Source organism: Coturnix japonica, chromosome 15 (assembly GCF_054131305.1).
Source record: "Coturnix japonica strain WE chromosome 15, WE-NBRP24, whole genome shotgun sequence".
Taxonomy (NCBI): domain Eukaryota; kingdom Metazoa; phylum Chordata; class Aves; order Galliformes; family Phasianidae; genus Coturnix; species Coturnix japonica.
This window is the reverse complement of record NC_140677.1, coordinates 4907024-4933248: the sequence shown is the minus strand read 5'-3', so window position 1 is coordinate 4933248 and position 26225 is coordinate 4907024. Positions and strand designations below refer to the sequence as shown.

Sequence of the window (26225 nt, the reverse complement as noted above, 5' to 3'; positions counted from 1 at the left end):
CTGACTATAGAGGATGCACACTTCCTTCATTTACATGCCTTAGCAAAGAACCTGCTGTAAGGTGGTAGGAAACTAAGGCTTCTTGTTTAATTCAGGTATGCATATGTGAGACTGGACAAAGAAATGGCAGCTTCTCCCTCCACTGGGTAAAAAAATAGAACTGCACAGAAGTAAGCATGTGAAGTCTGTCAGTAGGTAGTGCAAATCAGGAGACGAAAACCATTGAGAAGCATTACATTATTAACTAAAAATCTACTTGTAGCTACACTGCCAGTTTTGCAATATGTTTAGCAATGCTTCGGTAGCAAAAATTTGCACTGTGCAAATTTCTTAATTTTCTACCCTTAAGCCAATTTTTGTTAATAAGAACACGCTCATTATTTTTATACCCGTAGTCGTGACTTTTCAATACTGCTGGTAACAGATATACTTTCCCAAAAACTAATGCAAACTTCTGCATGTGTTTCTCAGTTTTGCATTGTTCAAAGGTTTTATCCAATCCCAGAAAAAAATGTTTTTGAAAAGTATTGGTTCGTAATCATACACAAACTAAACTGGATTTCAAAATAAAACGTGGTTGGGAATGCTGATGTAGTTGGTCTGCAATGTTCTACTTGGTACACATTATTGAAGTCTGTGCTTTAAAAGACAGCACATCCAAAAGAGATGAACAAAAATAATCTAGTCTAATTCTTGCAAAGCGCTTCTTTTTCCTCCTAATTTCAAGGTAGATTCATATCTCTGAAATCTTAAATTAGGGTGACAAGCAGGCAAGCTGACATGGGGATATTGCTGAAACGCTCGTTTGATTACTTTTGTTTTGTTCATGGGCTACGTGAAAAGAACTAAGAAAAATGTATTTCTGAAACACCAGTTTAGCTTTTATAAATTATTCTTTCACTCTCTTAACATCATAAAACAAATGCATGATTCCTGTCATAACCTATTTGCATCCTAGATCATTTGCTTTGATGCTGACTGATCGCTGATGAAACACATGAAACCTGGTTATGCTTCCTCGAGAGGTGAGGGCTCACTTCTACTCCAGATGAATAGTCTAGCAGTTTATTTCACATCTTTGCCACTTCCAAACAAAAAGTTGAATAATTTTTATTCAATTTCCATATTACATTAATCTCTGTTAAACATAGCCCACTATAAAAGGTGAGAAGAAGACTGAGGGCATTTGCAGAGACATCTGGACAGGATCCTAGTGGTAAGCTAGCTGCATCTACTGAGATCGCATTCAGAACCAACAAGACCTGCTGGGAGGCCTGGCTACCACATTACACAGCTCTGTACTGTGCTGCTGTGAGCATGGATGCACTGACATAAGAACTTGCCTGCACTTGGACATGTGAACCTGCTTTCATATTTATAGTGTTACCTTGAAGATGTAAGTTCAGCTTCAGACACTGAAGACAACCTCTCTTTCTGCTGACCCTTCAGGTGCCTAGAATCCCTGGTGTCTCAGATATTGTGATAACTCCTCAAATCCAACCTCTTTCAGATTGGCTTGAGCACTGTTTCTTCTAAGACAGCAGAAAGTGCCCCAAACGCTGCAGGTTTTATTAACCAGTACAACTTACATTAACCTGCTTCTAACAATTTATTTCAAAAGGCATGCACTGACTGCCCAGAACTGCAACACAAGAATGGGTTCACACAGCATGCTGAACCACTATCACCAGATAGCTTCCTGGTCCATGAAATGTGAGCCATGTACAAAAGGCAGTGAATCAGCCCCATCACTTCCAGCAGTACCATCTTCCACTAAAATAAGCAGAGACATGAAAAGGAAACACTGTGGAGTCAATCTAACTCAAACAAGCTCTCCAATAACCTGCCTAGTTCACCTTCTCCTCATCTCTTGTTTAGACACTTTCAGATAAAATGACTCTTACCCTTCTCCTATTTGATTTCTATTCTGTGCAGACATCTTTCTTCTAAGTAATGGAAACACTCTGAAATACCTAATGCAGGTCTCATTCTATTAACTTTCAGCAAATCCCTTGTCCTTTGCTGTAGCACTGCACTAATTCTTATATCCATTTTATGTCCGGTCTCTTAGTAGATCTAATGTCCACTCTGCTGTCTATATATCGTAAATGGCTGTGCCTGTTTGTGTCAAACACGCTCCTGAGATTAGTCTATTAAAATTCTCCATCAGGCACTTAGGCTTATCTTCAGAGAGTTCTTTAACTACTGCTGTCCTTATAACCGTGTGACACTGCAGGACTCAGAAGTTTCCACTTTCCAGATTGAGGCACTCTTGGAGAGGTTTCAGCAGATGACTTTTCTAAGAAATGAGAGTAGCTATGTCACACTCATACACAACCACCCTAATGAAGGAAAAGGAGACTGCTTTAGCTTGACATTTGCCAGTCAATTTGCTGGTGGTTACCCTACCAGAAATAAATCTTCTGCTGACATTGCTCCCTAGATGATGCAACTCCATGGAAACAGTAGATTCATAGAGATTAAGGCCAAAAGGTGCCAATACATCATCTTGTCTTGCCTCATGCAATTCACTGTGTTGTGCCCTCAGTTGTGTTCGGTTACATTGTCTTCTAGGCCATTCTGGCACAGGTGAAGAAAGTAACTTCTCCCATTGACATTTTTCACAACAATTAAACAATCTCAGCATGAAACACACAGCTTTAGGGTAATATTTTTTTTTCTCTCCTTAAACCTCTTCTGCACTTTCTTCTCCTACTTCACAGTGCCTGTTAGTAATCATCATTTTCTCCCTGTGAAGGTATCGAACGTGCTGCAATCAAGTCACTTTTCAATCTTCTGCCTGATAAGCTGAGCTGATTCAACTTCTTCAGTTTCTCGATGCGATGCATTTGTCTTTATTAACACAGGTTTTTTTTTAAACAGGTTCAACTCCCAGCAACACAGGACTATGCCACGTGACTGCCTTGGGCTCATCATTAGTTACTCCTTTGATCCACCACCTGAAATCCATACATTATTTTTTGTCAGGAGAGTCTATATTTGCTTTCAGGTCACTGCTGAAGATGCTGCAGAGGGACAGATCTGTGGCACCATGAATTCCCAGTTGGTACGTGACATTTCACTGCTACCTCCTACTGATGACTGCATGGAGATGTGTGTTTCTGGGGTATGATATGCCACTGACACTAAGCAGTGCGCTTATGAAATAAAATGTTTTATGGTTTAAAGTTGAAGGGATTACAAAAAGTTTATTTAATGATTACTCTGTATTCTGCTTAAACAAATCCACGTTATCTGTGGTCATGACAAACACAGATGTCTTTCCTACCTCACCAGATTAAGCTTTCCCCATAAATTTTCAGCAGATTATTCATTCTATTGTATGTTTCCTTTTCTTCTTTGAATACTGACACAGCATTAGCATCCTTTTGAGTTATCAAGTATCCTGAAATACATCCAAACACAGTGGGAAGGGAATCTTCTCAGCCATTTGTACTTTTGCTTGCTACGCATTGATGGACTACTTTAAATGTAACTGTTGATCATAGACAGAGAATGAGTTGACCTTTGTCAAGCAAAATTTTCTATAGCTGCTACCAAGTAGTATAGCTACATCTCAAGGCAGGGTAGATAGGTTGTATGGTATGTTTTCTCTGTATATCTAATTACTTCCTGTCATACGTTCTGTTTTTTTTCCTGAGATTAGTGGCACAGTTCATTGACAGTAACATTTCCCAAAGCAGTAAGTTAGCCTGTGTCTGGAAGGTGGGAAAAAAAGAAGACAAAATATGTACAAATGAGGTGTGCCGGCATACAGAAGCAGTAGCCTTGCTTTTCTTGTTAGCCAATACTTGCCAATAGCTTTCAGAACTAAGTTCAAATACACAAATTAGAGCTTCTTGTTAGCTGCATCCAAAATACAATTATCTGAGAGTGAAGAAAGTTAATGAGTATGTCATTGTGGACAAGGGGTTACAGAAATATCCTGACCCAAAGACTTCTGGCTCTACACTCTTTTAGGCTACCACAAGCAATCTTACTATACTATTTAATATCCCAAACTATAACACTGACTTTAGCCTTCATATTCTTCTTTTTAGACAAGCTAATCTGACTTTTGCTGCTATCAGTGTTTAAAGTTTCTAGGATGAATGACACGGCCCCTCAATGCTGTAGGTATTACCACACCACACTGAAAAGGAATGGCTCATAGCACTCAAGGCACTTAAAAGTTTCACTTGATGTATTTATAAGATTTAAATATTTTTACATTTCTTCCTGTACAATTTTAATACATTTTCCTTGAAAATTATCCAGATATTTACATTTTTTCTATAACTCTATGTACTTCAGTCTCCTCCTTATATCATGAGAACAAAATATGTCACTTGTGTAGGTCTCTATGTCTGAATGTAATCATACAAACATCCAGACTGACTTCTGTCAAATAAAAGGCTTTCTCAGATTCTTATAGCTCTGAGTATTGATACACTATTCTCTATTTCTCTTAGCCTTAACTACAGTACTGCTTTAATAAAGTGCTGCTTTAATCTGACCTTGTGTAAAGTTCTTCATCATCTGTCAAGCTATTTCAAGATGTAAATATCCAGCTGGCCTATGACTGCATCCTAAAAACAATCATGACAGGCTTTATAAACCTATTTTACGGCCTGTTTATGCAAAAGGGCACAGTGCCCAATACCTATCAAAAAGGAGATGCATCTGATGAACTAGATTCTACCTACACCCAAATTAATCAAAAATCTGTCACTTAAATCCTGTGGGAGTTGGGCCTGAAAACCCATATGCTGAAAGAGTAAGGAAATCAAGGGGAAAGAAAAATAACATCTATAAAATACCAAAACCACAGATACAGATTTCAGATGAGGAAAGCTTATTTTAATTGTTACAGTTTTCTGGGGGGAAAATATATATATATATAAAAATATAGCTGAAGGCTACTCAAATGTGGTTTCATTTCAGAACAGAACAGTGAGTACAGTTTGTCTAGACAATGCTGAAGTCCCATATCTTTACTATCTTCCATATTCTGCGAGAATCTATTTGCTGCAGTAGTCTTAATTTCTCATGGATGAGCTACAATCAGTGATTTGCCAGCCTGGCTGAAATGAATGTTAGAGCCAGCTTACCATGCTTCCTGGATCATAAACACTAGAACAGAAACCAGACCTTCATTTAAGAAGAGCAAGAAGCAACAGACTTCTTTAAAATCATCACGTTGACATCAAAATAATTAATTGTAATTATGTAATAATTTGTTTGGTCAAGAAAGAAAAGTATTATTTCATTGCTATGGCTATATTTTAGGCTGCCACTCAGTGCTGAACATAAAACATGAGCTCATTTACCCTCTTCCAGTAATCTCTTCAATGCTGCTAACAGCTAAAATATACAAAACCTGGAGAGTTCAGTCAGTGTTGACATTTGGTTGATTTCACCCTGCTTATTTTGTTTGCCACCATGACTTTCTCAGTTATTTCCTTTCTGAACATACACTCTGGAGAGGCTAAAGTCCAAATAGAACATGTTTATAGTTATATACATGGATTTAGAAAACATTTTCTATAAACATTACTAAGCACTAGTTGTTTTTATAATCAAGATTTCAATCTGTAAAAGCATCTGTGTGTACGACCAAAAATCACATTGTCTGACACAACCAGTGGGTGGCACCTGATGGACTCACATTCAGAGAACATTACATGCCATACTTCCTCTTTTTATCTGAACACAATCTAACACATATGTAATGTGAGGAAGGAACTGCAGGCAGCAGCCACTATGTGCACACCATGCATGTTCTAAAGCACAGAGATAATTGCTACTCTAATGCAAATAATGATTATTGCTGGATAAGGTCTGAAGCTCTAAGAAAATACTTTGTAATACTACTATAAGACAGTTGCTCTATAAAATATTCTCTTTTGTTTAGAAAAGTTATAATTCAAGCATGTCCTTCCCTTTAAATTCAGAGCAAAATGTAGGCAAATCAGATATCCTTCTGTTTGGCAAAAAGATGTTAGAAAACAAAATGTCTGTATCAGTCTAAAATATGATAATTCAAGAGGTGGAGGTTTTATTCAGAAAAGATTTCTGGTTTCCACAGCATAGAAGCCAACTGAAGGCTGTGTACAGAGTGCGGAAAAACGTATTTAATCCTGAGGCTGAGTAAAAATAGTTATAGTTTCTGTGCTACAGCAACAGAAAGAACACTGAGTGTAGGCTCAGATTCTTGCAGGGAAAAGGAACCAAAAAGAGAAGCACTACCCAAAGAAACGAGGAGGAATCAAAGACTTCCACTTTAGAAACCAAAACCTCACATTCATAATATTCTGTCTTATTTAATTTCAACTGTACTTGAAGGTAAAAAAAACAGCCACTAAATTCTTTCAGCAAGTATTTGCACTGACAGACTGAATTAAGCTTCTACCATATCATACATTTATGTCTTTCTATCACAGAATGTAGTGTCACCTTTGCAATCCTTAGGCAAGTTTAGAACACTGACTGACTTTTATTATCCATCATACTGAAAAATATTTCTGATGCTTGCTGTATCACCTGAAAACAGGGCATTTCTCCCTTAAAGAGAAAAACACTTGAATTCTACAGTTAAAGCTTATTATGCTCCCAAATTACAAGAAAAGAAGAAGACATTCTGCATGTATCCAGTTTTGTTTCTAGAACTAAATAGCTCTGAAAGTTTAAGAAAAATGTTTTTGAAGCTTTTGTTTTGTATTTAATTCATAAAGGTTGTATTTCACACAGAAAAGCTTGCACTGCTCTGGTCTACCAACTCCAACTCATTTGGAGTTCTATGTACACAATTGAGTAGACATGGGACCCTAAGAGACTATTCAACACATAAAATGATGAATCACCCATCTGGAAAACAGCTTTCAAGATCAGATGTCCCAACACTATCTGCATGCTCGCTCTTAGGGCTGCATTTATTATCCAGTGACTTTCCAGTCAAGTTATTAGGTCTAAAGGTAACTGGAAGGGTTAATATCATTAATTTAAGTATTTGATTTCTGCTGTTTCCAGACCAGTCTTAAAGTAGAATTCTTATGTGAAGAAGAAAAAGAAGTTTTATTGGCACAGACATGAAATGGACGAGTACATATATTAAGAGGATTAATTACACCCGGATTTATGCACAGACTCATTATAATCAATGCACAGCGATGTTTTCAAAATTAACAAAAGGAAGGATTATGCTTTAGAGGCAGCGGGGAGTCAAACAATCAAGGAGAATAAACTTCTCAGACAATCCTTATGAGCTGTGGGTGAGCACGAGGGCTGCTTACCTTCCACGCATGAGGGCTGAGCCCGCGTTGTCCCAGCCACCTGCCCCGGGAAGCAGGAGCACTTGACTGTTTGCGATCGTTCCTCAATCCGGTTCTTATTGCAGCAACGATGCACTGCCACAACCTCGCATGTCCCTTGCTTGACTTGGTGCTGGCCTAATAATTGCAAGGATAAGTGGATGGAGAGCAAAATAAAACATCAATGCATAAAGAAAGAGCCAACGCTCTTCAAATAGATGGAAAGGATTGGCAATCATGTTTCCTCAGGACACTGGGCTCCTTATACTAGACTGCTTTCCCCCACCCACCCTTGCTCAGAAACCCCACTTCATAATACTCTTCTCTTTGCAAAACTCATTTCCATATCCTCCCTTTCCTGAACTGCCTTCAAGTGCTTCATCTTGCATTTGTCTGTCTTACAGAGCTACTCTCTGAGTGGCTCTTATCTATGTTTGCAAAGCACCTTGTCAGTAAACACTACTATGGAAAAGGGTGCCAGTTTTTGTTTGATTTTAACTTTAGTAAGCAAGTTAGACAGAGAGACAATGACAAAAATATTCACCACCTAACTATGAGAAGGGACTAAAGTACAGATATTTGTGTAGATGTATGCAGTATCGAAGCTAACGAGATGTAGCAAAACAAGTGAAAACATTACAGTGGCAAGCTTGTAGAACTGTCCAGCTTGCCCACTCAGTATCTGTAATTAATTAGAGAGTACCTTGCTCTGATTCAATACAGACAAGTTTACATGGTTACATCCTTATAGGAAAGATGTTACTGAAGTGGGAAACCTTCAACAAAGTTAGCAATAGAATTTAGGCCTCCAAACAGATCTTCCATGACAGCAAGCAAGAAGAGGATAGCAAACAAATATATACATAATTTTTAAGAGGTTGGCTTTGCTGCTTGTGTTTTTGTTCCACAAGTGCTTCAAACACAGCTGGAGAACTGCCTGACTTTTCTTGCCAAATTTGTATTCACAACCACCTCATTGGGCAGAAAACTATGTGTACAAAATCCTGGAAAGGAAATTTAGTCTTTATTTGAGCATTATAAATGTAAAAAGAAATTCTGTGTACAGAGGTGTTTGGATGCTTTTCTTTTTTCCTCGGGAAAAGCCACACTGTACTTCTAAGCAAAATATGCTAGAGCAGGAAAATGCATTATGCATTTAAGGAAAGTAGGAAAAATGTTGAAGACAGCATAAAAGTATCTCACACGGCTACTGTATTAAGTTTACTGGCAGACGGAATTTCCATGCAAGTACCCACCACCTGTTCCATAGTAAACATGAAAAAAAGGTGAAAACAGCTATGAGCTTGTAGGACAGCAGCTTCTCTGTAAGTCAGTAAGAAAACTAAAAGCACAAACAGACAAATTGAATTGGCTGTGCCACTTCATTCCAGAGTATGATTCTACAAACACCTCCAAACAGTGTTTGGAGATAATGAGTAGACGGACAGAGATTCTGACAGAAAAGATTTTGTAAATTGAGGCTGTTAGTCTGAGAGCATTTCTCTATTTATTTATTTATTGGATCAAAGTCGTGAGCCAAAGCACTTTGGAGTAAACAGGGGAAGTTTCCACTGGCTTAGAGTAGTGGTCCTGCACTCTCTGGAGTCAATGGCAAAATTCCTCTTGACTACAAGAAAGCAAGGTCACTGGGCCATCCCTTGAGAAGGACATTTTATAACAGAGTGAGGAAAGAAAAAAAAAATGGAACTGCTCAAGCCAAATAGTTGGGTTTACTATGTATCTCACCTGAAAGACCGAGTGGTCAGGTCTTGTTTAATTAAAGTCATTATTCACCTCGCATTAGATGCCAAGATAAGAGAAGAAGCCATTTTGTCAGAGACTACATCATAAGGATGGACTGGAGCCAGCTCCAGGGATCAATATGCAGCTGAAAGAATATCTCCTTTCAAACCCAAATCCTGCTTCCTTGAGGTGAATAGTCCTGAGAAGTCAATACCAAAATAAATCAAACAGGATTTGACCCTGAGCACACAGAAAACAAACAAACAAACAAAAAAACACACACAAAAAAAAAATATCCAAGGGCTTACTTTCAATTATATTATTTGAATTTTGAAGCACTGGCATTGCTCCTGTAAAGTGCCAGGAGTCAACAGGAGCACAGATACTTGTATAAGGCAAAACTACATTACATCGCAGATGTGTCCTGTGGCTCAATAGCTGTTTTGCTATACGTTCATTCATGCACAAGTAAGTAAAAGAAGGTGTTCCCTCTTTGCTGGCAGGGGTAGGATTTTAAGGTTCGAGAGTGCTGCTGTCATGCAAAGGAAGACAGAGCTCCTATCTTTTGTTCCTAGCATGCAGATCCTATGGAGTAAAACAGTGAAAGGTACTAAAAAGCCAAAGACATCTGCATGCATCATTTGCATTAATTGGATTGCCCTTGTAATAGTCTTTTCCCTCCTACATACTCACATCTGTATTTCCTCCTGCTTGTTCACGCACATCTTAACAACCCTTCATTCTGTTGAACACCCGTATGCATTTCCTCTTAATGTTCAGGCGCATTTGTGAACAGGTGCTGAACAATTGCTAAGCATTAACAAGCTAGCTCTGTGCACCATTCTTCTCAGCATTCAGCAATCTAGAGGACAAGCACTCAGTGTGCAGAGCGGCTTTCAGAGTTCACAAAACTCAACGAGTACTTAAAAAATAACCATCAACTCAAACAGGCTATTCGCTGCCTAAATCTCTTGAAACCTATCTTATCTACATTCAGGTGCCCAAAGGCAGAGAAAAGAAAGAACACAAGAATGGAATATTTTTCTGCACATTTTAACCTTAGTTTTGCACTAGATAAACCTTCAGCTCAGGTTTAGAGTACATTTAAGTTATGGCTGAGAGTAGAAGAATCAAAATACTCAAGAACATTCTTAAAACATTTTATAATGAATGGATTCTCAGGAAGACAATGTACTAGACAAGTGGGAACTAAGAATTTTTTTTAAGCGTGAAGATCACAGTAAGCAAATTCTATGCTAGACACTCCAGGAAAGCCATTCCAGGGAGAACTGCAATGAGAGACGGGTAGAAAACCAGAGTTGGGAGAGCAAAGCCCCTTTGGGCTCACTTAAAAAAAGCCTATAAATTCACAACTCTTCACCTGTAAACCTATTCAGATCTGCAACCTAAGGGCTGTCAATATTTGCAGTTGAAATTCAGTTACATCTTCACATTTAAATAAGAGAACTCTCCAAGGAGAGATGCGTTTTATCAGCAACAGTACTAGAGAGAGGTTCTTGTTGTTGAACACCTTCTGCATACTGAAAGAGGAGATGTCTGCCAGTCAAGCACTGTGGAGAACCAAGGACAAATCCTGAGAACTGTAGGACACTGGGCTGTCTCTGGTAGGAGTTTGGCACAGGTGATGTTCTACATATCCCTCATCTCTTAGCGTCCTCAGTATTACTAATGCTAACTAACGACACCCTCTATCTCCCTCCATATAGGACTCAGAATGTTACTAGCTAATCCTGTCCACATCCATTTCACCTCTGACTAATTCTAGCCATTCCCAAAGAGCACTCTTCCAATGCAACAAAAGCACACGGGCCGCATGCCTTTATCAGAAAGGCTTAATCCTGGATAACCTCGCCTTCTTCTAATTTCTTAGCTCAGAAACATATGGAAACAACACATAAAGAGAGTTTTTCTTTTTTGTAAGTTGTTCCTTTTGATGAGGTAAGCAACTAACTCTGAGAAGAATGTATCTGGGATAACACAACCTTATCTCAGCACATTCTTCACTGAGCCTCCAAACCAGCAAGCTTGGTCTGCACACAAAAACCTTGCATCATTTATTTAAAAGGTAAGGGGATGTCTGTCAATAAAAAGATGAGTGGCTATGGAAGCTAATATTACACCAACAGTATTAGAAACAATTAAGTTTAAAAGTCAGCAATGCAGTATGGAAGAGAAAAAGCACTCTAAGAATCTTGGTACCAGTTCATCTGTTCAGCCTTCATTTCATGTTAGTTTTTGCTTATGTAAGTGCTCACCGGGAGGTGAACATTCCTCCAGAAACAAATAAATAAGTAAAGGAAATAGAATTTGTTGTTTTTCTCATTTTGTTACCCAACATACATTTGAGAACATTGAGATCATTGCTGCACTGTTTGTGCGCGAGTGTGCGTGTGCTTGTGAGAAGAGGGAAGGGGAAATGGAGAGGGGGCATTTCTAAGGACAACAGATGTTTCTACAAGAAAAAGCTGCAAGCCGCTTGGAATATAGAACTAAGACACCCTCTTCTAAGATGAAATGAAAGCAGACGGCTTCTCTGCTAACATTCCACCCATCACTGAGTTTTTTCACAATCATTTCACGTTCACATCAAGGTCCTGACCCAGATGCTCTCTTTTAAGGATGCACAATACTTACACAAACACTTTCTCATAAATGGTCTCTGAATACACAGTTTGGTCCAATTTTGCTTGTAAAGCTGTATCTTTTCACTTTTGGGCAGTTAAGAGATGACTGTTCAGAGGCAGTCCAGATCTGCCACAAAAGGACTGCTTGCCAGATAAATAGACAAGAGATATCTTCCCATAATCACCTGACCATGAAAACAGGCAAAATAAGATGTAGCACAAAACCAAGAAGAGAGAAAAGGTATTCAGCTTGCTATCTGTCCATTACTTTCATGTTCCTCAAATACACAGCAGTATTGTGGTTACTGAAGCTAACATCTGTAACAATGCAAGTAAGAGGAGAAGCAGAATCTCCTACATTAAGAAATTGACACAAATGCTCACACAGTATTCATGTCTCCAACCAAAGAGTTCCCATAAGGTTGCATCCTGTCTTCCAGTCAAACATTTCTGCATCTGCTGTTGCAACAGCCAGAAGCATGGCATGTCCAAAATCCCAATCAGTATTTTAACAAGTGAACCAGCACCGAACACCTTTAACTTGTCTGGGGCAAGATGTGACAATGACTCTCCACAACCACAACCAATTTGAGAGGAACCACAGGAAAAACAGAACTAAGTACATATTCCAAAAGAAGATGAGTGACTTCAAACCCTGATAATGAAACTGAAAACAGCTGAAATCAAAAGCATAACCTTTCATATGTGCAGGTAAAGGAACATGCTGACACAGTTGGAGTGAATCATGTAACACAGTGAATTCTTTGTCAAGCAACAGAGGTCACATCCATATGGAGATTAAGGTCCTCTGGAATAACTAGTGTAAGTAACCTTAAATCAGACACAAACACTGAGACTTCTCCATGGAACAAAACATTAAATCTGAGCAGTCGATAAATCAAAACAGCTGAGACCAAAGTAAGTGCTGCACGTGAAGGAAGGAAGAGGGAAAAGTTGCTGCAGATGAAAAGAAAGGTGGAAGAAGAATGACCTGGAAACAAAAACAAAGCATGAAGCTCTCTACCTGCTGGAGTGATATGCTGAAGCTAATCAATAAGGATTGCCTTTCACTCAGCCAGTGATATTCATCCCAGTTCAAGCACACATACTGCTTGTACAAATTCAACCTAACAGTGTAAACTTCATTAAGTACCTTGGTGTAGAGTGGTGCTTATACTTCCTGCAGGAAACTTCCCAGCGTGTTCCCATTTTAGGTGAGGCATGAAAAAATATGTAAGAGAAAGATGTGTTTTCCATCACATCTTGTAGCAAAAGAGCAATGCTGTGTGCTGCAACATGAGCATATTTCCTGCATGTCCCATTAACATGCACTCATGCTATTACATGCGGACAACCCTCTTCCTTGTTTGTTTCTTCCTTCACAAGTTTATCATGGGAGAATGGGAAAAAGAATGGAAATACTTTTAATATTATCATAAACAAGAAAGAAAGAAATGAAAGAAAGAAAAAGTTTGTCTCGTGCTTGCAACAAAATAAATGTGGGGGATTAGGCCTTGTGCCCTTCAGAGCATTCCTTCACCATCTGAAATATCAAATGACTGCTTGTGGGCTTAGCTGCATAAAACAAATGTTTGTAATCTACTTAATACCAGAGGTATTTCTGACTCAGTTCAAGGTCATTCATCAGACAAGAATGATATTTGTTTAGAGAACACAAAAGAGTAATTCTCAGCTAAGACACGAGCCTCTGCAGATTAAGAAAATAGCAGTTGCCAGAAAACAGAGCAGATGTTGGAGAGAAAAGCATTTTTTTCATCTCAAGAAAAATTAAATTTTTATAGTCATGCCCAAGAATAACAAGTAAAATGGAAGAGAGCAAGTAAGGGAACCTGAACTCTTTTGCATTTCAGTGCAGTACAATTCAAATACACAATGTACGAAGAGCTCACCCTTTTTACCTTTTCTAAATGTAAAGCTGAGTCTCCCTTCTTTAATTACCTTTTCTGTGACTGCGAAGGAACAGGACTGTGCCTGAATTTGGCAGTCAAAGGTAAACAAATAAGTAATTACTCATTAGTGAACCCTCATTTGATAATCTGCTCAAGAAAGATCCAAGAAAAACTGGCCATTAAACACCACGGTTTATGAAAGTTTTTCTGGTGCCATTTCCTGGTCAACAGCCTTAATTTAAAAGTCTGAATTTGGCAGTGAAACCCTTCCATTAATTGCTCTGTGTTTATTACAACCACGTAGCAATATTTGCTGCTACTAGAAGAATCTTCTCTTTCAAAAACAAGGCCAGTGAATAACACAGAGAATTTGAGTGATACATTTCATTGCTGAAGTGGAATGAAATTTTCATGTGATAGGCAAACCAGTAAATGGAATTTCGAGGCACACTGAAAGCAATCAGATCGGTTAATGCACTGGGCACAGGGCCATCAGCTCCTCAGCTGGTCTTTAATCCCTGGAAAAGCCTCTATGCCTTGATCACCACTGATTAATTATTTTCAGAGTTTGCTTCATTTTAGATCAGGTTTTGTATAGCTGTAATGGTTACCTTGGGTTTATTCTGATGGAGTGGACAAGAAAAGCATTGCAGCAGTCCAACTGTAAGATCCAGCTGCCAGTTAAGCAATAACAGGTCATAAAACTAAATTGCACAAATGCATTTTTAATTCTGAGTGACGTGAGGACTTATAAATGGCTTCAGCAAGTGCAGACTATCCAACCTGGCTGGAACAGCTAATTGAACTTAAGCTGTTTTAACTATTATATCCATAAAGGCAACATTTAAGTGAGCTTTCCAGAATGCTGACAGACTTTTTCAGCCAATACTATAGAATATTTTTCCCCCTATGGAAAAACTGCACAGTACCCACCATTTAGTGCCAAATTGTAACAGGAAGAACAAAACAAAACAAAAATAACACATAAAATATAGTCACAGTCCTCCTTCACACTGTAACTCGTGATCCTCAATTATTTAGTATTATCCTGAATTAATGGTAAAAGAATAATTTAAAAGAAGGGCAGGATTCAGAAGTTGTAAAGGTCCATAGATTTCTTATGTCATGCTGGTGGCTCTATTTCCAAGTTTTAACCTGACAACATGGCCTTCATGGCCAAAAAGGCCAATGGCATACTGGGGTGCATTAAAAAGAGCATGGCCAGCAGGTTGAGGGAGGTGATCCTCCCCCTCTATTCTGCCCTGGTAATGCCTCATCTGGAATACTGTGTCCGGTTCTGGGATCCCCAGTACAAAAAAGACAGGAATCTCTTGCAAAGAGTCCAGTGGAAGGCCACAAAGATGGTGAAGGGCCTGGAGCATCTCCCCTATGAAGAAAGGCTAAGTGAACTGGGTCTGTTCAGCCTTGAGAAAAGAAGACTGAGAGGGGACCTGATCCAGGTCTATAAATATCTAAGATGTGGGGTTAACAGGAACATTTGTCATAACAGGGCAGGTTGCAGAAATAATGTAGTGAAATTATCTTTTCAGAGTATCCCAGGTAGTTTGTCAGAGTTGACAAACTTATATTCTAACTAGAAAACAACAGACTGCCTCACCTGGTGAATTTTCCCTCGACCTTAATGAGACTATCAGCAAATGCAGAGATGAATTAGATTAGTCATTAAGGAGGCAAAGCATAAAAAACAAGCCATGGGAAAGGTCAGAGCAATGAGGGTGAATGAAGAAGAGCACGTGCCCTGTCACAGCCACTGCAGATGTGAAGGAAATAACCAGGGGAGAGAAGCAGATGTTTCTGTTAAAACAGTGCAAATTTGACGGCTGCTTTCAAGGATAATGGAGCAAGCATAGGTGGCAGGAGAGAGCATGCCATTAACTCACACAGCGCTACATAGTCTCCCCCAAGAGCCATTGACTTTAGCAGAAATGTTGCACCATCTCCCCAGCCAGAAAAGGACTAAAGGTGACCTGGTACAGTTGTCATTAGTTCCACAATTCTTCCACAAGGGTGGTCCTCAGATCATTTTAATGAGGCTTCTCCTCTTGTAGCGTGCTCATTACAAAGGGGAAACTTCTCAAATGTTTATCCTGATCACAATCTCAATAGTAAAATCAGCTGTTAGATGCCTTATTTCTCTTAAATCTGTGTTGACTTTAACTCATTAGAAAACAAAAAAAAAAGTTACTGCTTATGTGATTGATTTTTCTTAATCTTAAAACACACAGTGCCTCACATGCAGAATAAATTAGCAGATTTGTAGCTATCTCCACAAATTCACAAACACAGACAACATACCTTCTGGTACTTCTTATAATTCAGCATCCCACAGGAGACAGAGTGGGAAGGACCAAGAGGCACCACTTGTGAAAGTTTTTCTACAGAGCAGTGGCAGCTCCATGAAAGCAGGTATTTCTGCAAGACCAGGGTTCTGGGAATCCACACAAAGGTCAGTTTAATCACTCGTGAATCACAACAGCAGCAGTCAGTGACAATTGCATTAGCACCACTGTCAATGATGATCTGTGATGCCCTCCACAGTCAACACAACTCACTTGCACAGTGGGTCATGGAAAAAGACCTCTCCTCCACTAACACCTTTTCATCTGTTATTTCCAGAGTTCCATAGGACAGTGAGTGTGGTTGCAGCATCCTGCTCTCACTGGTTTTCCACTACCCTTTAAACATGAACAACTTTACTACCTCTTCCTGCTAATGCATCCCCAGTGCCCATAGCAGAAGACTCATGTCTGACAGCATCATTGATGCCCAGCAGGTAGTTCTCAGCAGCAGTGAAACTGGCCAAAATCCATTATTTTTACCCAATCAGCTCAATACAAGAAAACTGCAGAAATTCTGTCCCCCATCCAGATAAGAAGGAAGGAGACAGTCAGAAAGAAAACCACAGTACAGCAATTTTTCTCAGGTAGACATGTACTTAGTAATAACACCATAATCTTCAACTAATTTCACACTAACCAGCTATCTGAAGGCACTACCAATCACTACCCAGCAGATCTGGATTAAAAACGATGACTTTGAGGTGAAAGGCTGTGTATCTCATTACTAATCCATTGAGGCCTCCTGTTCTCTTGTGATTGCATCTTGTAATTATTTACAAGTGCTTCTTTTGAGCACAGGAATTTACGAGTCTTTCTTTGTAGCCACTTTATGCCTTCGGAGTATGTAAAACTGGCCATTCGAGATCAAGCAATATAATTATCTTATTTGTTTCTTCTCTACCATTTCAGAGAAGAGAACCCTCAATTGTCAGCACACTGACAGGCCTGGCCAGACACGTTTAAATTCTACCTTGACAAGCAGAACATCCAAGGAAAATAATTCAGACACACAGACTGCCAAGCTGTAACTTCTTTAATGAAACAGTCTGGCTTTTTTTTTTTTTTTTTTTTTTTTACTATAAGAACACTTCCATTCCTCTGTTAATAAAAAAAAACCCTCAGTTTTTGCCTGAAAAAAAAAAGACCACAAAATTTTATTCTTAGGCAGAAAGCATGGCAACATTCAGCATAAAATTGCTGAGAAATAAATGGATTTTCAAGTCCTCTTGTCACTTTGTATATAATCTATTGCCTGCAAGTTTCTTGTTTGAATACTTCTAACAGTCATTCAGTTTATACTCATGCATTACCTAAGAAATAAGAAGAAATTTTAACTGAGTTCTCCAACTTGCTTCTGAGAATGTAAATGAGGCAGCACAGAATTTAAAGAACAAATTTCCTTTCTGGACAAAGGCTGAGCAAGAATCAAAAGAGGAAAAAGATTTAAGAGATTCTAGAATGACTACAAAATACTCATGGTTTTAAAACAATAAAATACAGCAAAAGATACACTTTGCTGGCTGTGATAAGGAAGGATGCATCTAGGATGAATATTTTTCTTCCTTGTGAAATTGGTGGCAGATCATCAGATGGCCTGAGGTTAACATAAATACGTACGCTTTGGAAGTCACCCTTAGCTGCAAAGGTATCTGTCTTCTACAATGTAACCAAAAATAGTTCACTTCCAAACATGGAAGCAGTTTTCCGGTATCAATGGTGTTCCAAGCAACCTGTGCTCCAAAAATCTAGAAAAATAACAATGCATCTTGAATCACAACAATATGTGAGGTGGCTAAATGACATTTCAGCTTCACCATTTCCCCAGGATCTTGTTTTCTTTCTAACACCTTCTAAAGACAAGATCTGAATGAGACAAACCTCACAGAGATGTAAGCAAAAGCAATACCTCCAAGTATTAAGAGCACAACAGTAAGGAAGATAATATCCACAAAGATGGACTCAGAGCCACGTGTTATGCACTACCCAGGGATGGGATGCTCAAAGCAAAGTGTCGAAGTGACTTCTCTGTTGCCTCTATGTAGAGCCCAGCTGGGCCACTGCAGTGTTTTGGTGATCTCAGTTAGAAGATGACTCCTGGCAAAAAAGCTTGGAAGAGATTTCACGTATTGCTTCCAAATTGATCACAACAGTCAGGCACCTGAAGGACTTTAATTTAGTGTAAACTTAAATCCCTTTCTGAGATTTAAGTACAAGAAACTCAAAGATGAACAGTAAAAATCTCAGACCCACAACTCCTCATGAGCTACGAAGCATAACTCTTCCTCCTCCCCTTGAAATCCATTCAGAGAGTGAGCTGGGGGGTACTTTTGTTTCCTAGGTGCCCCAGCTTCACATTTGCTCTTTAACATGAAGCATTCAGAGCACTGAATGGCTGCCTACAGGTAACTTTTACAATAAAATGAACAACAGGGTGTGTCAAGGAAGAACTCAGGTACCTCCCTACTGAGAACCATCCCATTTTTTCAGCTTATACTAATTAAATTTTGCTAACTATTGGACATGAAACAGAACACGTTATTTGGCAACAAACTTGACAGTTACTTTCAATGGACTAGAAAATACAGAATCATTTATCTCCTGCAGGAATGTGCTCTGTACACTACAATTAAAAGGTACAGTCTCTTGAAAATCGTAACTCAATTTTCCTTTCTTTTTTAACTTAAGAGTAGACACATTCTATCCAAAACTTTGGTAATACATATATATGAAAAACACTGAAGTTGGGTAAGAAAGATTTCTTTTTTTTTTTTTCAATGTTCCCATCAGCTTAAACATAAGGATATATATATATATATATTTTTTTTTTTTTCCATGTCCATCAAATTACAATACAAGTCCCAGTAGAGGAGAGGAAAATTCTTTATCAAGACCATCTAAGGATGAAAATGCTATGAAAAATGACATATTTGTGCACAAGACACACAGGCCATTGATGCAGGCCTACTGTTAGAAGTGGAAAACATCTTTGCAAGACCACGGAACACTGAAAGACTTGAATTATAAATGTTGAAGAAAAGTCTTTAGCACAGAATGATCAGTTTCTAGTAATAGGCAGACAGAAAAAGTACTCTAGATTCCCTCAGCAAGCAATCACAACTTGGGTGTAAAAGCAAATACAACATGGTTTACATCTTACCTTTACCGGTACTGAACCAAGACAGGCAATTAGGCAAAACAACACTGGACTCTGTGAGACCATTTGTTTTTTGTTTACTATACAGTACGATCTAATAGAGACTCTGCAGAAACTAAATCCCTTCCTGGAGGTCTTGGCTTTGCTCATAACTCATTACCCTAGAGACAAGAGATATCACTGATGTTATTTTAATCCACTAAGCTGCCTTTGCTCAGCTATATGGTAAGTCTTACAAAACTGTCGAGTAAAAAGAAAAAAAATCTCTCCCCTGGCAAGACGACCTTGAACTTGAAAGTTTGATTCTACAGCAAGTCAGTCTACTGCAAAATGATCAGTCACAATATACAGCACAATAATGCCTTATATTTTCAAATTCTAACTTTTGATGAACAGTGTTGCTGCACAGGCAATAATCCTTGTCACCAGTAATTACTGTTTCACAGCAGCTAACCAAAAATTCTCACCAATTAACTAATTTCATTTCAAGAATTTTGGAAACAAAAGAGAAATAGCGATGTCTCCAAAGCACAGCCAGTAGTTGACACATATCTTTGTTCTATCTGAAGGAGCTGCTGTCAAATGGATTGCTTAAAAGTGTATTTGAAGTGGTTCTATAGAATTCTTCAAGGGTGTACTGCAGAAACTTCTGCAAGTATTAATTCTTGGGGTACTGTTAAGATCTGTGCAGATGAGAAGTACTCCTCCACGGCCAGAAGTGCCAATCTGATGTAAGTGCTATTTCTAGGTGGCCAATATTTTAAGGGCTAAAAGAATGTTGAGAATTGCAATTGCAACTAAAAATAAAAATAAAATAAAGCAATTCTTGACTTTTTCAGCAATACACGCTAAATATTTAATAAGGGATCCTGGAGCTCAGAAAGGTTTAAGACAGTATCTTAGAATATTGAACTAATAAGCTCCTTCAGTAAGTCTCTAAATACGTATAGTTAAACACTACCTAGTTTATTTTAATTATTTAACACAGAGACTGAAGGAGGTTAATGTGACCCAGTGGACTTGTTTATGTTGAAAACTATTGCCTCTCCTTACTCAAAAATCTGCATGCTGAGCTGCATCATAGCACAGAGCTACAAGGGAGCAATACAGGATAGAGGTTTACAGCTGCTTGCTAATGTCCAAATGATAGCATTTATACCAAGGCAGTGACTGCATGAAGGCACAGGTAATAGGCAAGTCAGGCCCATTGACTTTGTTGACATCACTAGAAAAGATAACACGCGTACATTAAGTGAATACTTCAGAATAGCCTGGATGATGGAGGATTTTCTTGTTAAAATTTAGTTTTATATATCTATGAATCCCCACTTAACATGCAGCTTACAGATCATAATCACTGACTAGCTGACTCTCTTTAGACCATGGATGGTGCATCACTTTGATCTTCAACATTCCCTTCCAGTTAAGATAGTGGAGAAAGCAGCCTTCAGTGAGTCACTGAAAATCAGGAGGAAAGCAAAAAGAAAAGAATACTTGCATTCAAAAAGCCCAAAGGATAAACATTCAACAAAAGGAAAGCAGAAGCAAAAAAAAAGGCCTCACTAGAGACGAAATAAAGGCCAGTTCTAAGCACAACCAGCTAATGTCCAGTGTATTCACTGTAAAAAGCAAAAACATTAATAGCTTGAATAAGTGATGAAGGACTTGAGTTTCATTTTTAACTGGGCAACAAGTTTAATAAAAGAAACCTTGTTCAAGAGCATCCATTTCCACTTGTCCTCAGAAATGCAAACACATGTTTGTTATGTCCCTTCTCATACATGAACTGCAAAACTGTAAGCTTCATCCTCAGCACAATGTCTCAAGGAAAAATGTGGCTGTTTTAGAGTACAGAGTCATCATTTTTTATTCTTCAAACCAATACTTCTGCAGCAAACATTAAAGATAAAGGAATAAGCCATGGAAAGCAGAAGTCATGGGATTCTTAGAAAATCAGCTGGTAAAAGGAACAGTTTGAAGCTACCTGCAATAAGGGTGTTTAGATGCATTCAGAAGGGAATAAATAATGGACATTTTGCACTCAGTTTCACAGAAACACCCTGCTGTGCTAGTGCAATCCTGTTAGCAAATCAATGCTGAGCTGCAGCTTTGTGTCATTCTAGACTCCAAGATCAAGTGACTTAAACTGCCCAAACGCTGGGTAAGCACTGTCATTGCAGCACTGGGGTCTGCACCCTTTGCCCTCAGGCTCTCCCACCACCACTGTCACCATCACCTTCCCTATGGATCTAAGAAACGAGGGCAGAGACTCTGCTTTGTTTCCACCACAACACTGACTCCTTCAGTAAAAGGAGCAGCAACTTTAAAACCTTTCTCAGATTAAAGTGCCCAAATTCTAAAGCTGCTGCATTTCAAGCATTTAAACAAGCTGGTTTTGGTACCTTGGACAAAAATTACCACTCTCCCTGAAAACAAGATTTTTAAACACTAAGGTAAACTGATCCAAAAGCCTCCAGACAAAATCAGCACTATCTTTAATCACCTAAAATGTTAGTAATGGAGGAATCAGTGGGGCAGAAACAAAGAGAGACGCTTATCCATACAAGAAGAACACTTACAAGTGATTATCGATTCACATGTTTTATCTGAGAATAAACCCAGAGGTACCAGAGTCTTTTTGCTCCCAGTCCCGGATAAAAATAGCACACTTAAGTTTTAATTTTGTTGGCTTATTTTTCCTTTTCTGCAGGATTTTCATTACTGCTTTCCTTTAAAGCTCTCCCAAGACTCAGTTATGTGCCCGGAGAGCTTTTAAAGGAAAAGAGCTTACTTGCCTGGCATCTCTTTCCAGCCTATCTCAGCTCTAATTACAAGGTGAAGATTAAAAAGACAAATTAGTTTTATCATCGTATCCTTGGCTTTTTGGAAGGGAAAAAACAAAACAAAACAAAAATCAGTGGAGCTTTCCAAGCTCAGATGAACTGTTGAAGTCAGCAGCTTGTATGGGGGGAGGGGAAGGGGTGAAAGAAAAGATGAAATCTGATTTATTAAAAAAAAAAAAAAACCACCCAAAAAATAAAAACTCACTACAAAGCTTACATGCCTTGTGGCAGTCTTGCTGGAGTACAAAGCTGTACAGCATGCAGGTGACATAATTAGGTCACTGGGGGCAAGGTTTCTTAGAACTATCACATAAATAAATCTATAAAACTTCTCAAATTAGACTTCTTCCAGGTTTCAAAGGTAGATGTTTCCTTTTCGCTGCCATGGCTCAAAACAGTGACTCTGCAAGAAACTTGGTGTAAGTCCTCCCTGGCAGCACACAGCACTGCAGCTACACATTCTGGCTGGCTAAACAGTTGCTTTTCATCACTATTCCACTCTCTGCTTGAAATTACTTAGGGGACACTGCTAAATACATTTTAGAACTTCGGTACCGAACACAAAACAAGATTAAAGAGGTGCAATAGGCAAATTGCCATTGGTGTTTCCCTGTCGCTTCAGGATGAGGAGTGACATTGCTCATGTAATACAAGTGGATAATAAGGGTTAGACTTTGTAGGTAGGAATTTCAGAAGTGACCAAAGGGTGACTCATGAACACTGAAATCAATGACCTTTCCTGCTCCGCATTATAAAGAAAATAAGGGTGGTGCAAATTAGACACTAAACTCAAGTCTGGAAGGGACAGACCTCAGTGCTGAGATGATGGCCCACACTCACACAATAGCTACAGCTCACAACTGTAAGCAGTTGCCCATAAGCACCATTATTGACTATTATAAGCTAATGCAATACTTCTTCCCCCTCCTCTATCACCACAGGCTGGTTGGAATTGCCACAGAGACAGACGACCTTGTAGCTGGCACATCTCTCAGTAGCAGTGGCATAAAAAACAGTATCCAAATCATCACTGTCTTCTCGCATCAGAAGAAACCAAATTTTTGACATTAAGCAAATCAAATCCCATTTCAGAAGGGGCCACCTCTGAGTGGGTGCCATAACCTACCTCACTTCCAGAAACTCTACAACACTGAAGATCACTGTTTGGTTGGGAACTAGCCCAGCAGGTTCAAAAACGTATCAGGGATTCAGTGACATCTGGAGGCACTGTAAAATTACACTCCTTGCCCTTTTTAGGATCTTTTAGTCCTTCTGGGATAAGAGATGTTCAAAATGCAAGATGCGCACACAGTTCTCATTTTGGAAAGCACTGTAAATTGGCTCACTAAACACAGTCAGACTCAGACACCTCTTGTTCTCTTCAACAATCACAATTCCATTTGCTTCATAATTAATTCAAAACACACTGGACTACTGGATTGACAAGTATTGTAATACACAAGAGCAAACTGAAATGGAACAGGCTGAAGAGAAGGAAGAAAGAACTTGCTCAGGACAAAAAACAAAGAATTGTTCTTGTTGCTCATTGCTAATCCCTATACTTGGGAACAAGACACCAACATCAGGATCTATTTAATACCAGTCCTTAAACATAATTATTGTAACTACATTAATAACTTCATGACTGTATTATGTCATTTTCCAATGAATTTATGGGAAAGAATCCTAGTGTTTATCTGCATTGTACCCTTAAAGCTCTCAAATTCCCTTTTAACTGCCCAGCTTCAAAAGGATTATTTCATGGGTTTTCTATCTAGAGCTGCTCTTCTCCCTGCAGATCTTCCATCATCCTTCACCTTGGGCATACACAGCATTATGCCCAAAGGGCCAGTCACAGAGTTAGATTAATAATGCTTTACCAGTTACCTTCTCTTTGTGACACAATTAACCCTAATTAAAAGATCTCCTTATTTTTAAGAAAACATACAAACAAACAAACAAACTTCCTTCAATGAGACTTTTCCCTTGGGCTTTTAAGCTAACCAGATCCACTCAATTGCTCTTCCAAATCCACGCGTCGAATGGATCCAGTTTCCACACCACAACACCAGATAATACATTCAGCCATTGAACATTGCTTGTACTGATAAATTGAGGTTTGTGTCACTATGTTTGCAAGGAAATAGCCAAAATCTCGTTTCAGCCTCAGACTGAAGGCCAAACAAGGTCAAGCCTGTTTCTGCTTTAAGTTTGAGTTTTCTCCCATATTCCTTTCCTGTATTGTCTCCACATGCTTCCCTAGTACCATCACTGCAGAGGGAAATTTACCTATTCAAATCTCTTTTCTCTTACTGTACAGGCTGTGCCCACAAACAGCTAGAAAACAACGAGGTGAACTGCCCACACTTCCATCCCAATGACTGTTAGCGAGCTGGATCTCATTTAAATGCTGGCACAAACATTAAATATTGCAAGTCCAAGCATAAAATCACAGCATTTTCTTCAGAAATGTGTTATTTTACAAAGCGCTACACAAAGTGTTGTCACAAATTTTAAGTGACATAATTTAAATGTTAAATAGCCTCAAAAATTAAGAGACCGCTTCAAGTAGCATGAAAAAATGTGGGATTGCTCAAGGTCAAATCTAATTACAAAGCTTGCTAAGATGAAGACGGTTTTTTAAGTAGTGGGAAATTAAATTATTTGTCCAAACTATCTGGCAGTAAATACCTGCCTGTTTTAATTGCTGTTGATTCAGCCTAATAAATGTTGGAAGGGAAATGCTTATGCTCTGCATCAGTTTCCTTTCCATGTAAAGCTCTGCCCGATGTCCAGTGGGTTGGTGTGGTACCACATCAGGCACACCAGCACATCACTGGTTCACTGGCCAATTCAGTCCCACTAGGGCTAGTACAGAAGAATGCATTGTTAGGCACTGGGAGAAGACTGAAAACCAAGCTGTACCTGTGCTGGGTACAGAAAGGAAAACAACAGAAGATTAAGTAAGAAGAAAGTCACATGAAAGCTGGAGGAATGTTCCTACTTGGATGGTCCCAGGAACCAGTCAAAGAAAAATAAAATTAAAATAAAATATAAAATAAAATAATAATAAAATAAAACAAGAATGAATATATGGGAGCGTTCTGCTGCTGCCACCCGGTGGGAAGGTTGAGTATAAAGCACTTCAGTAGATCAGTGGGTAATGAGGGCTGTGCCTGAGTCACGGTCAGGCTGATATTTATACTGTACCTCTGCTGACAGTGCTTTCCAAGACAGATTTTTTCAGAGAAAGCAAACTAAAACTGAAGGAGAACCACTGCAACTGCCTGTACCTTCCATGCAAGCAAGTCACTCTGCTGCTTCGGCTCATTCCTGGTGTCTCCATGGACCTGATCCACTTCAATCCTACAGCTCTTTATCTCTGGTGTGAGCTGTTGATTTTTGGTGGTCCTCTGTGGAGCCAGGAGTTGAACTCAATGATCCTTGTGGCTCCTTTCTAACTCAGGATATTCCAAGACTCCCTAAGATGCTGGAGCTGACACAGAGTAGGCTGAACACAGCTTTGTCAAATGCAGGATCTCAGCTTACACTATTTCAACATTCAGCTCTTGAAATTTACAGGTTTTACATAGTTAAAATTGAAGTTCACCACATATCTTGTTACACACACCTGAAGAAGCCTACTCACTGCAAATCTGCAGCAATGGGGATCTAAATGCCTTAGTAAATTTGGTCTTAAAAGTCCATACCTGCCTCGTTTCACTACTTGGGAGCTGGCAATACAGATGTTCAGGGTAAAAACAAGAACTCAGATACTCTGTTATTCACTTATCATCTCCTCATAGATAACAGAGGGCCTCTGAACTGGTAAATGATAGCACAACATTTTCATTATCAACATTGTTACTTGTGGATGATAAAGCAGAAGCGATGATGACAATTTAAAGTCAACTCAAGTTGTCAGGGTACAGTCTACAGGGCAATTATTGAAGAAGATACATTTCTGATGTTTAAGGATTCTCCAGCAAAACAACAATAGGCAAGAATTCCTCCAACAAATCAAGCAGAATGGGAGGGAAGTGGGGGAAATGGACTACCTTGTGACAATGAGGGATGAAGAAGATAAGCCTCTCCTCAGCAGCTCAGCTGCACAAGCAACACTGTTTTGTGAAATGCTGCTCAGACTGACTCTCATTCCCCTCTATGTCTATTTTTTCATGTCTATAATATTCCCAATAGAATGACTACAAGCAAAATTATCAGTGAATCTACAGCATCAAACTGCAGTATGTAGAGCCC

The 26225-nt window shown here is 38.9% G+C and overlaps 1 protein-coding gene across 2 annotated transcripts in view; it reads right to left on the bottom strand.

Moving 5' to 3' along the window:
• TAFA4 (TAFA chemokine like family member 4) overlaps positions 1 to 26225 on the bottom strand; it is a 74252-nt gene that overhangs the window by 5651 nt on the left and 42376 nt on the right. For both annotated transcript variants that reach the window (XM_015874840.3, XM_085516240.1), the window contains exon 4: positions 7293 to 7448. In XM_015874840.3, the coding sequence (XP_015730326.2) occupies positions 7293 to 7448 (156 nt within the window). The remainder of the gene's footprint in view (positions 1 to 7292; positions 7449 to 26225) is intronic.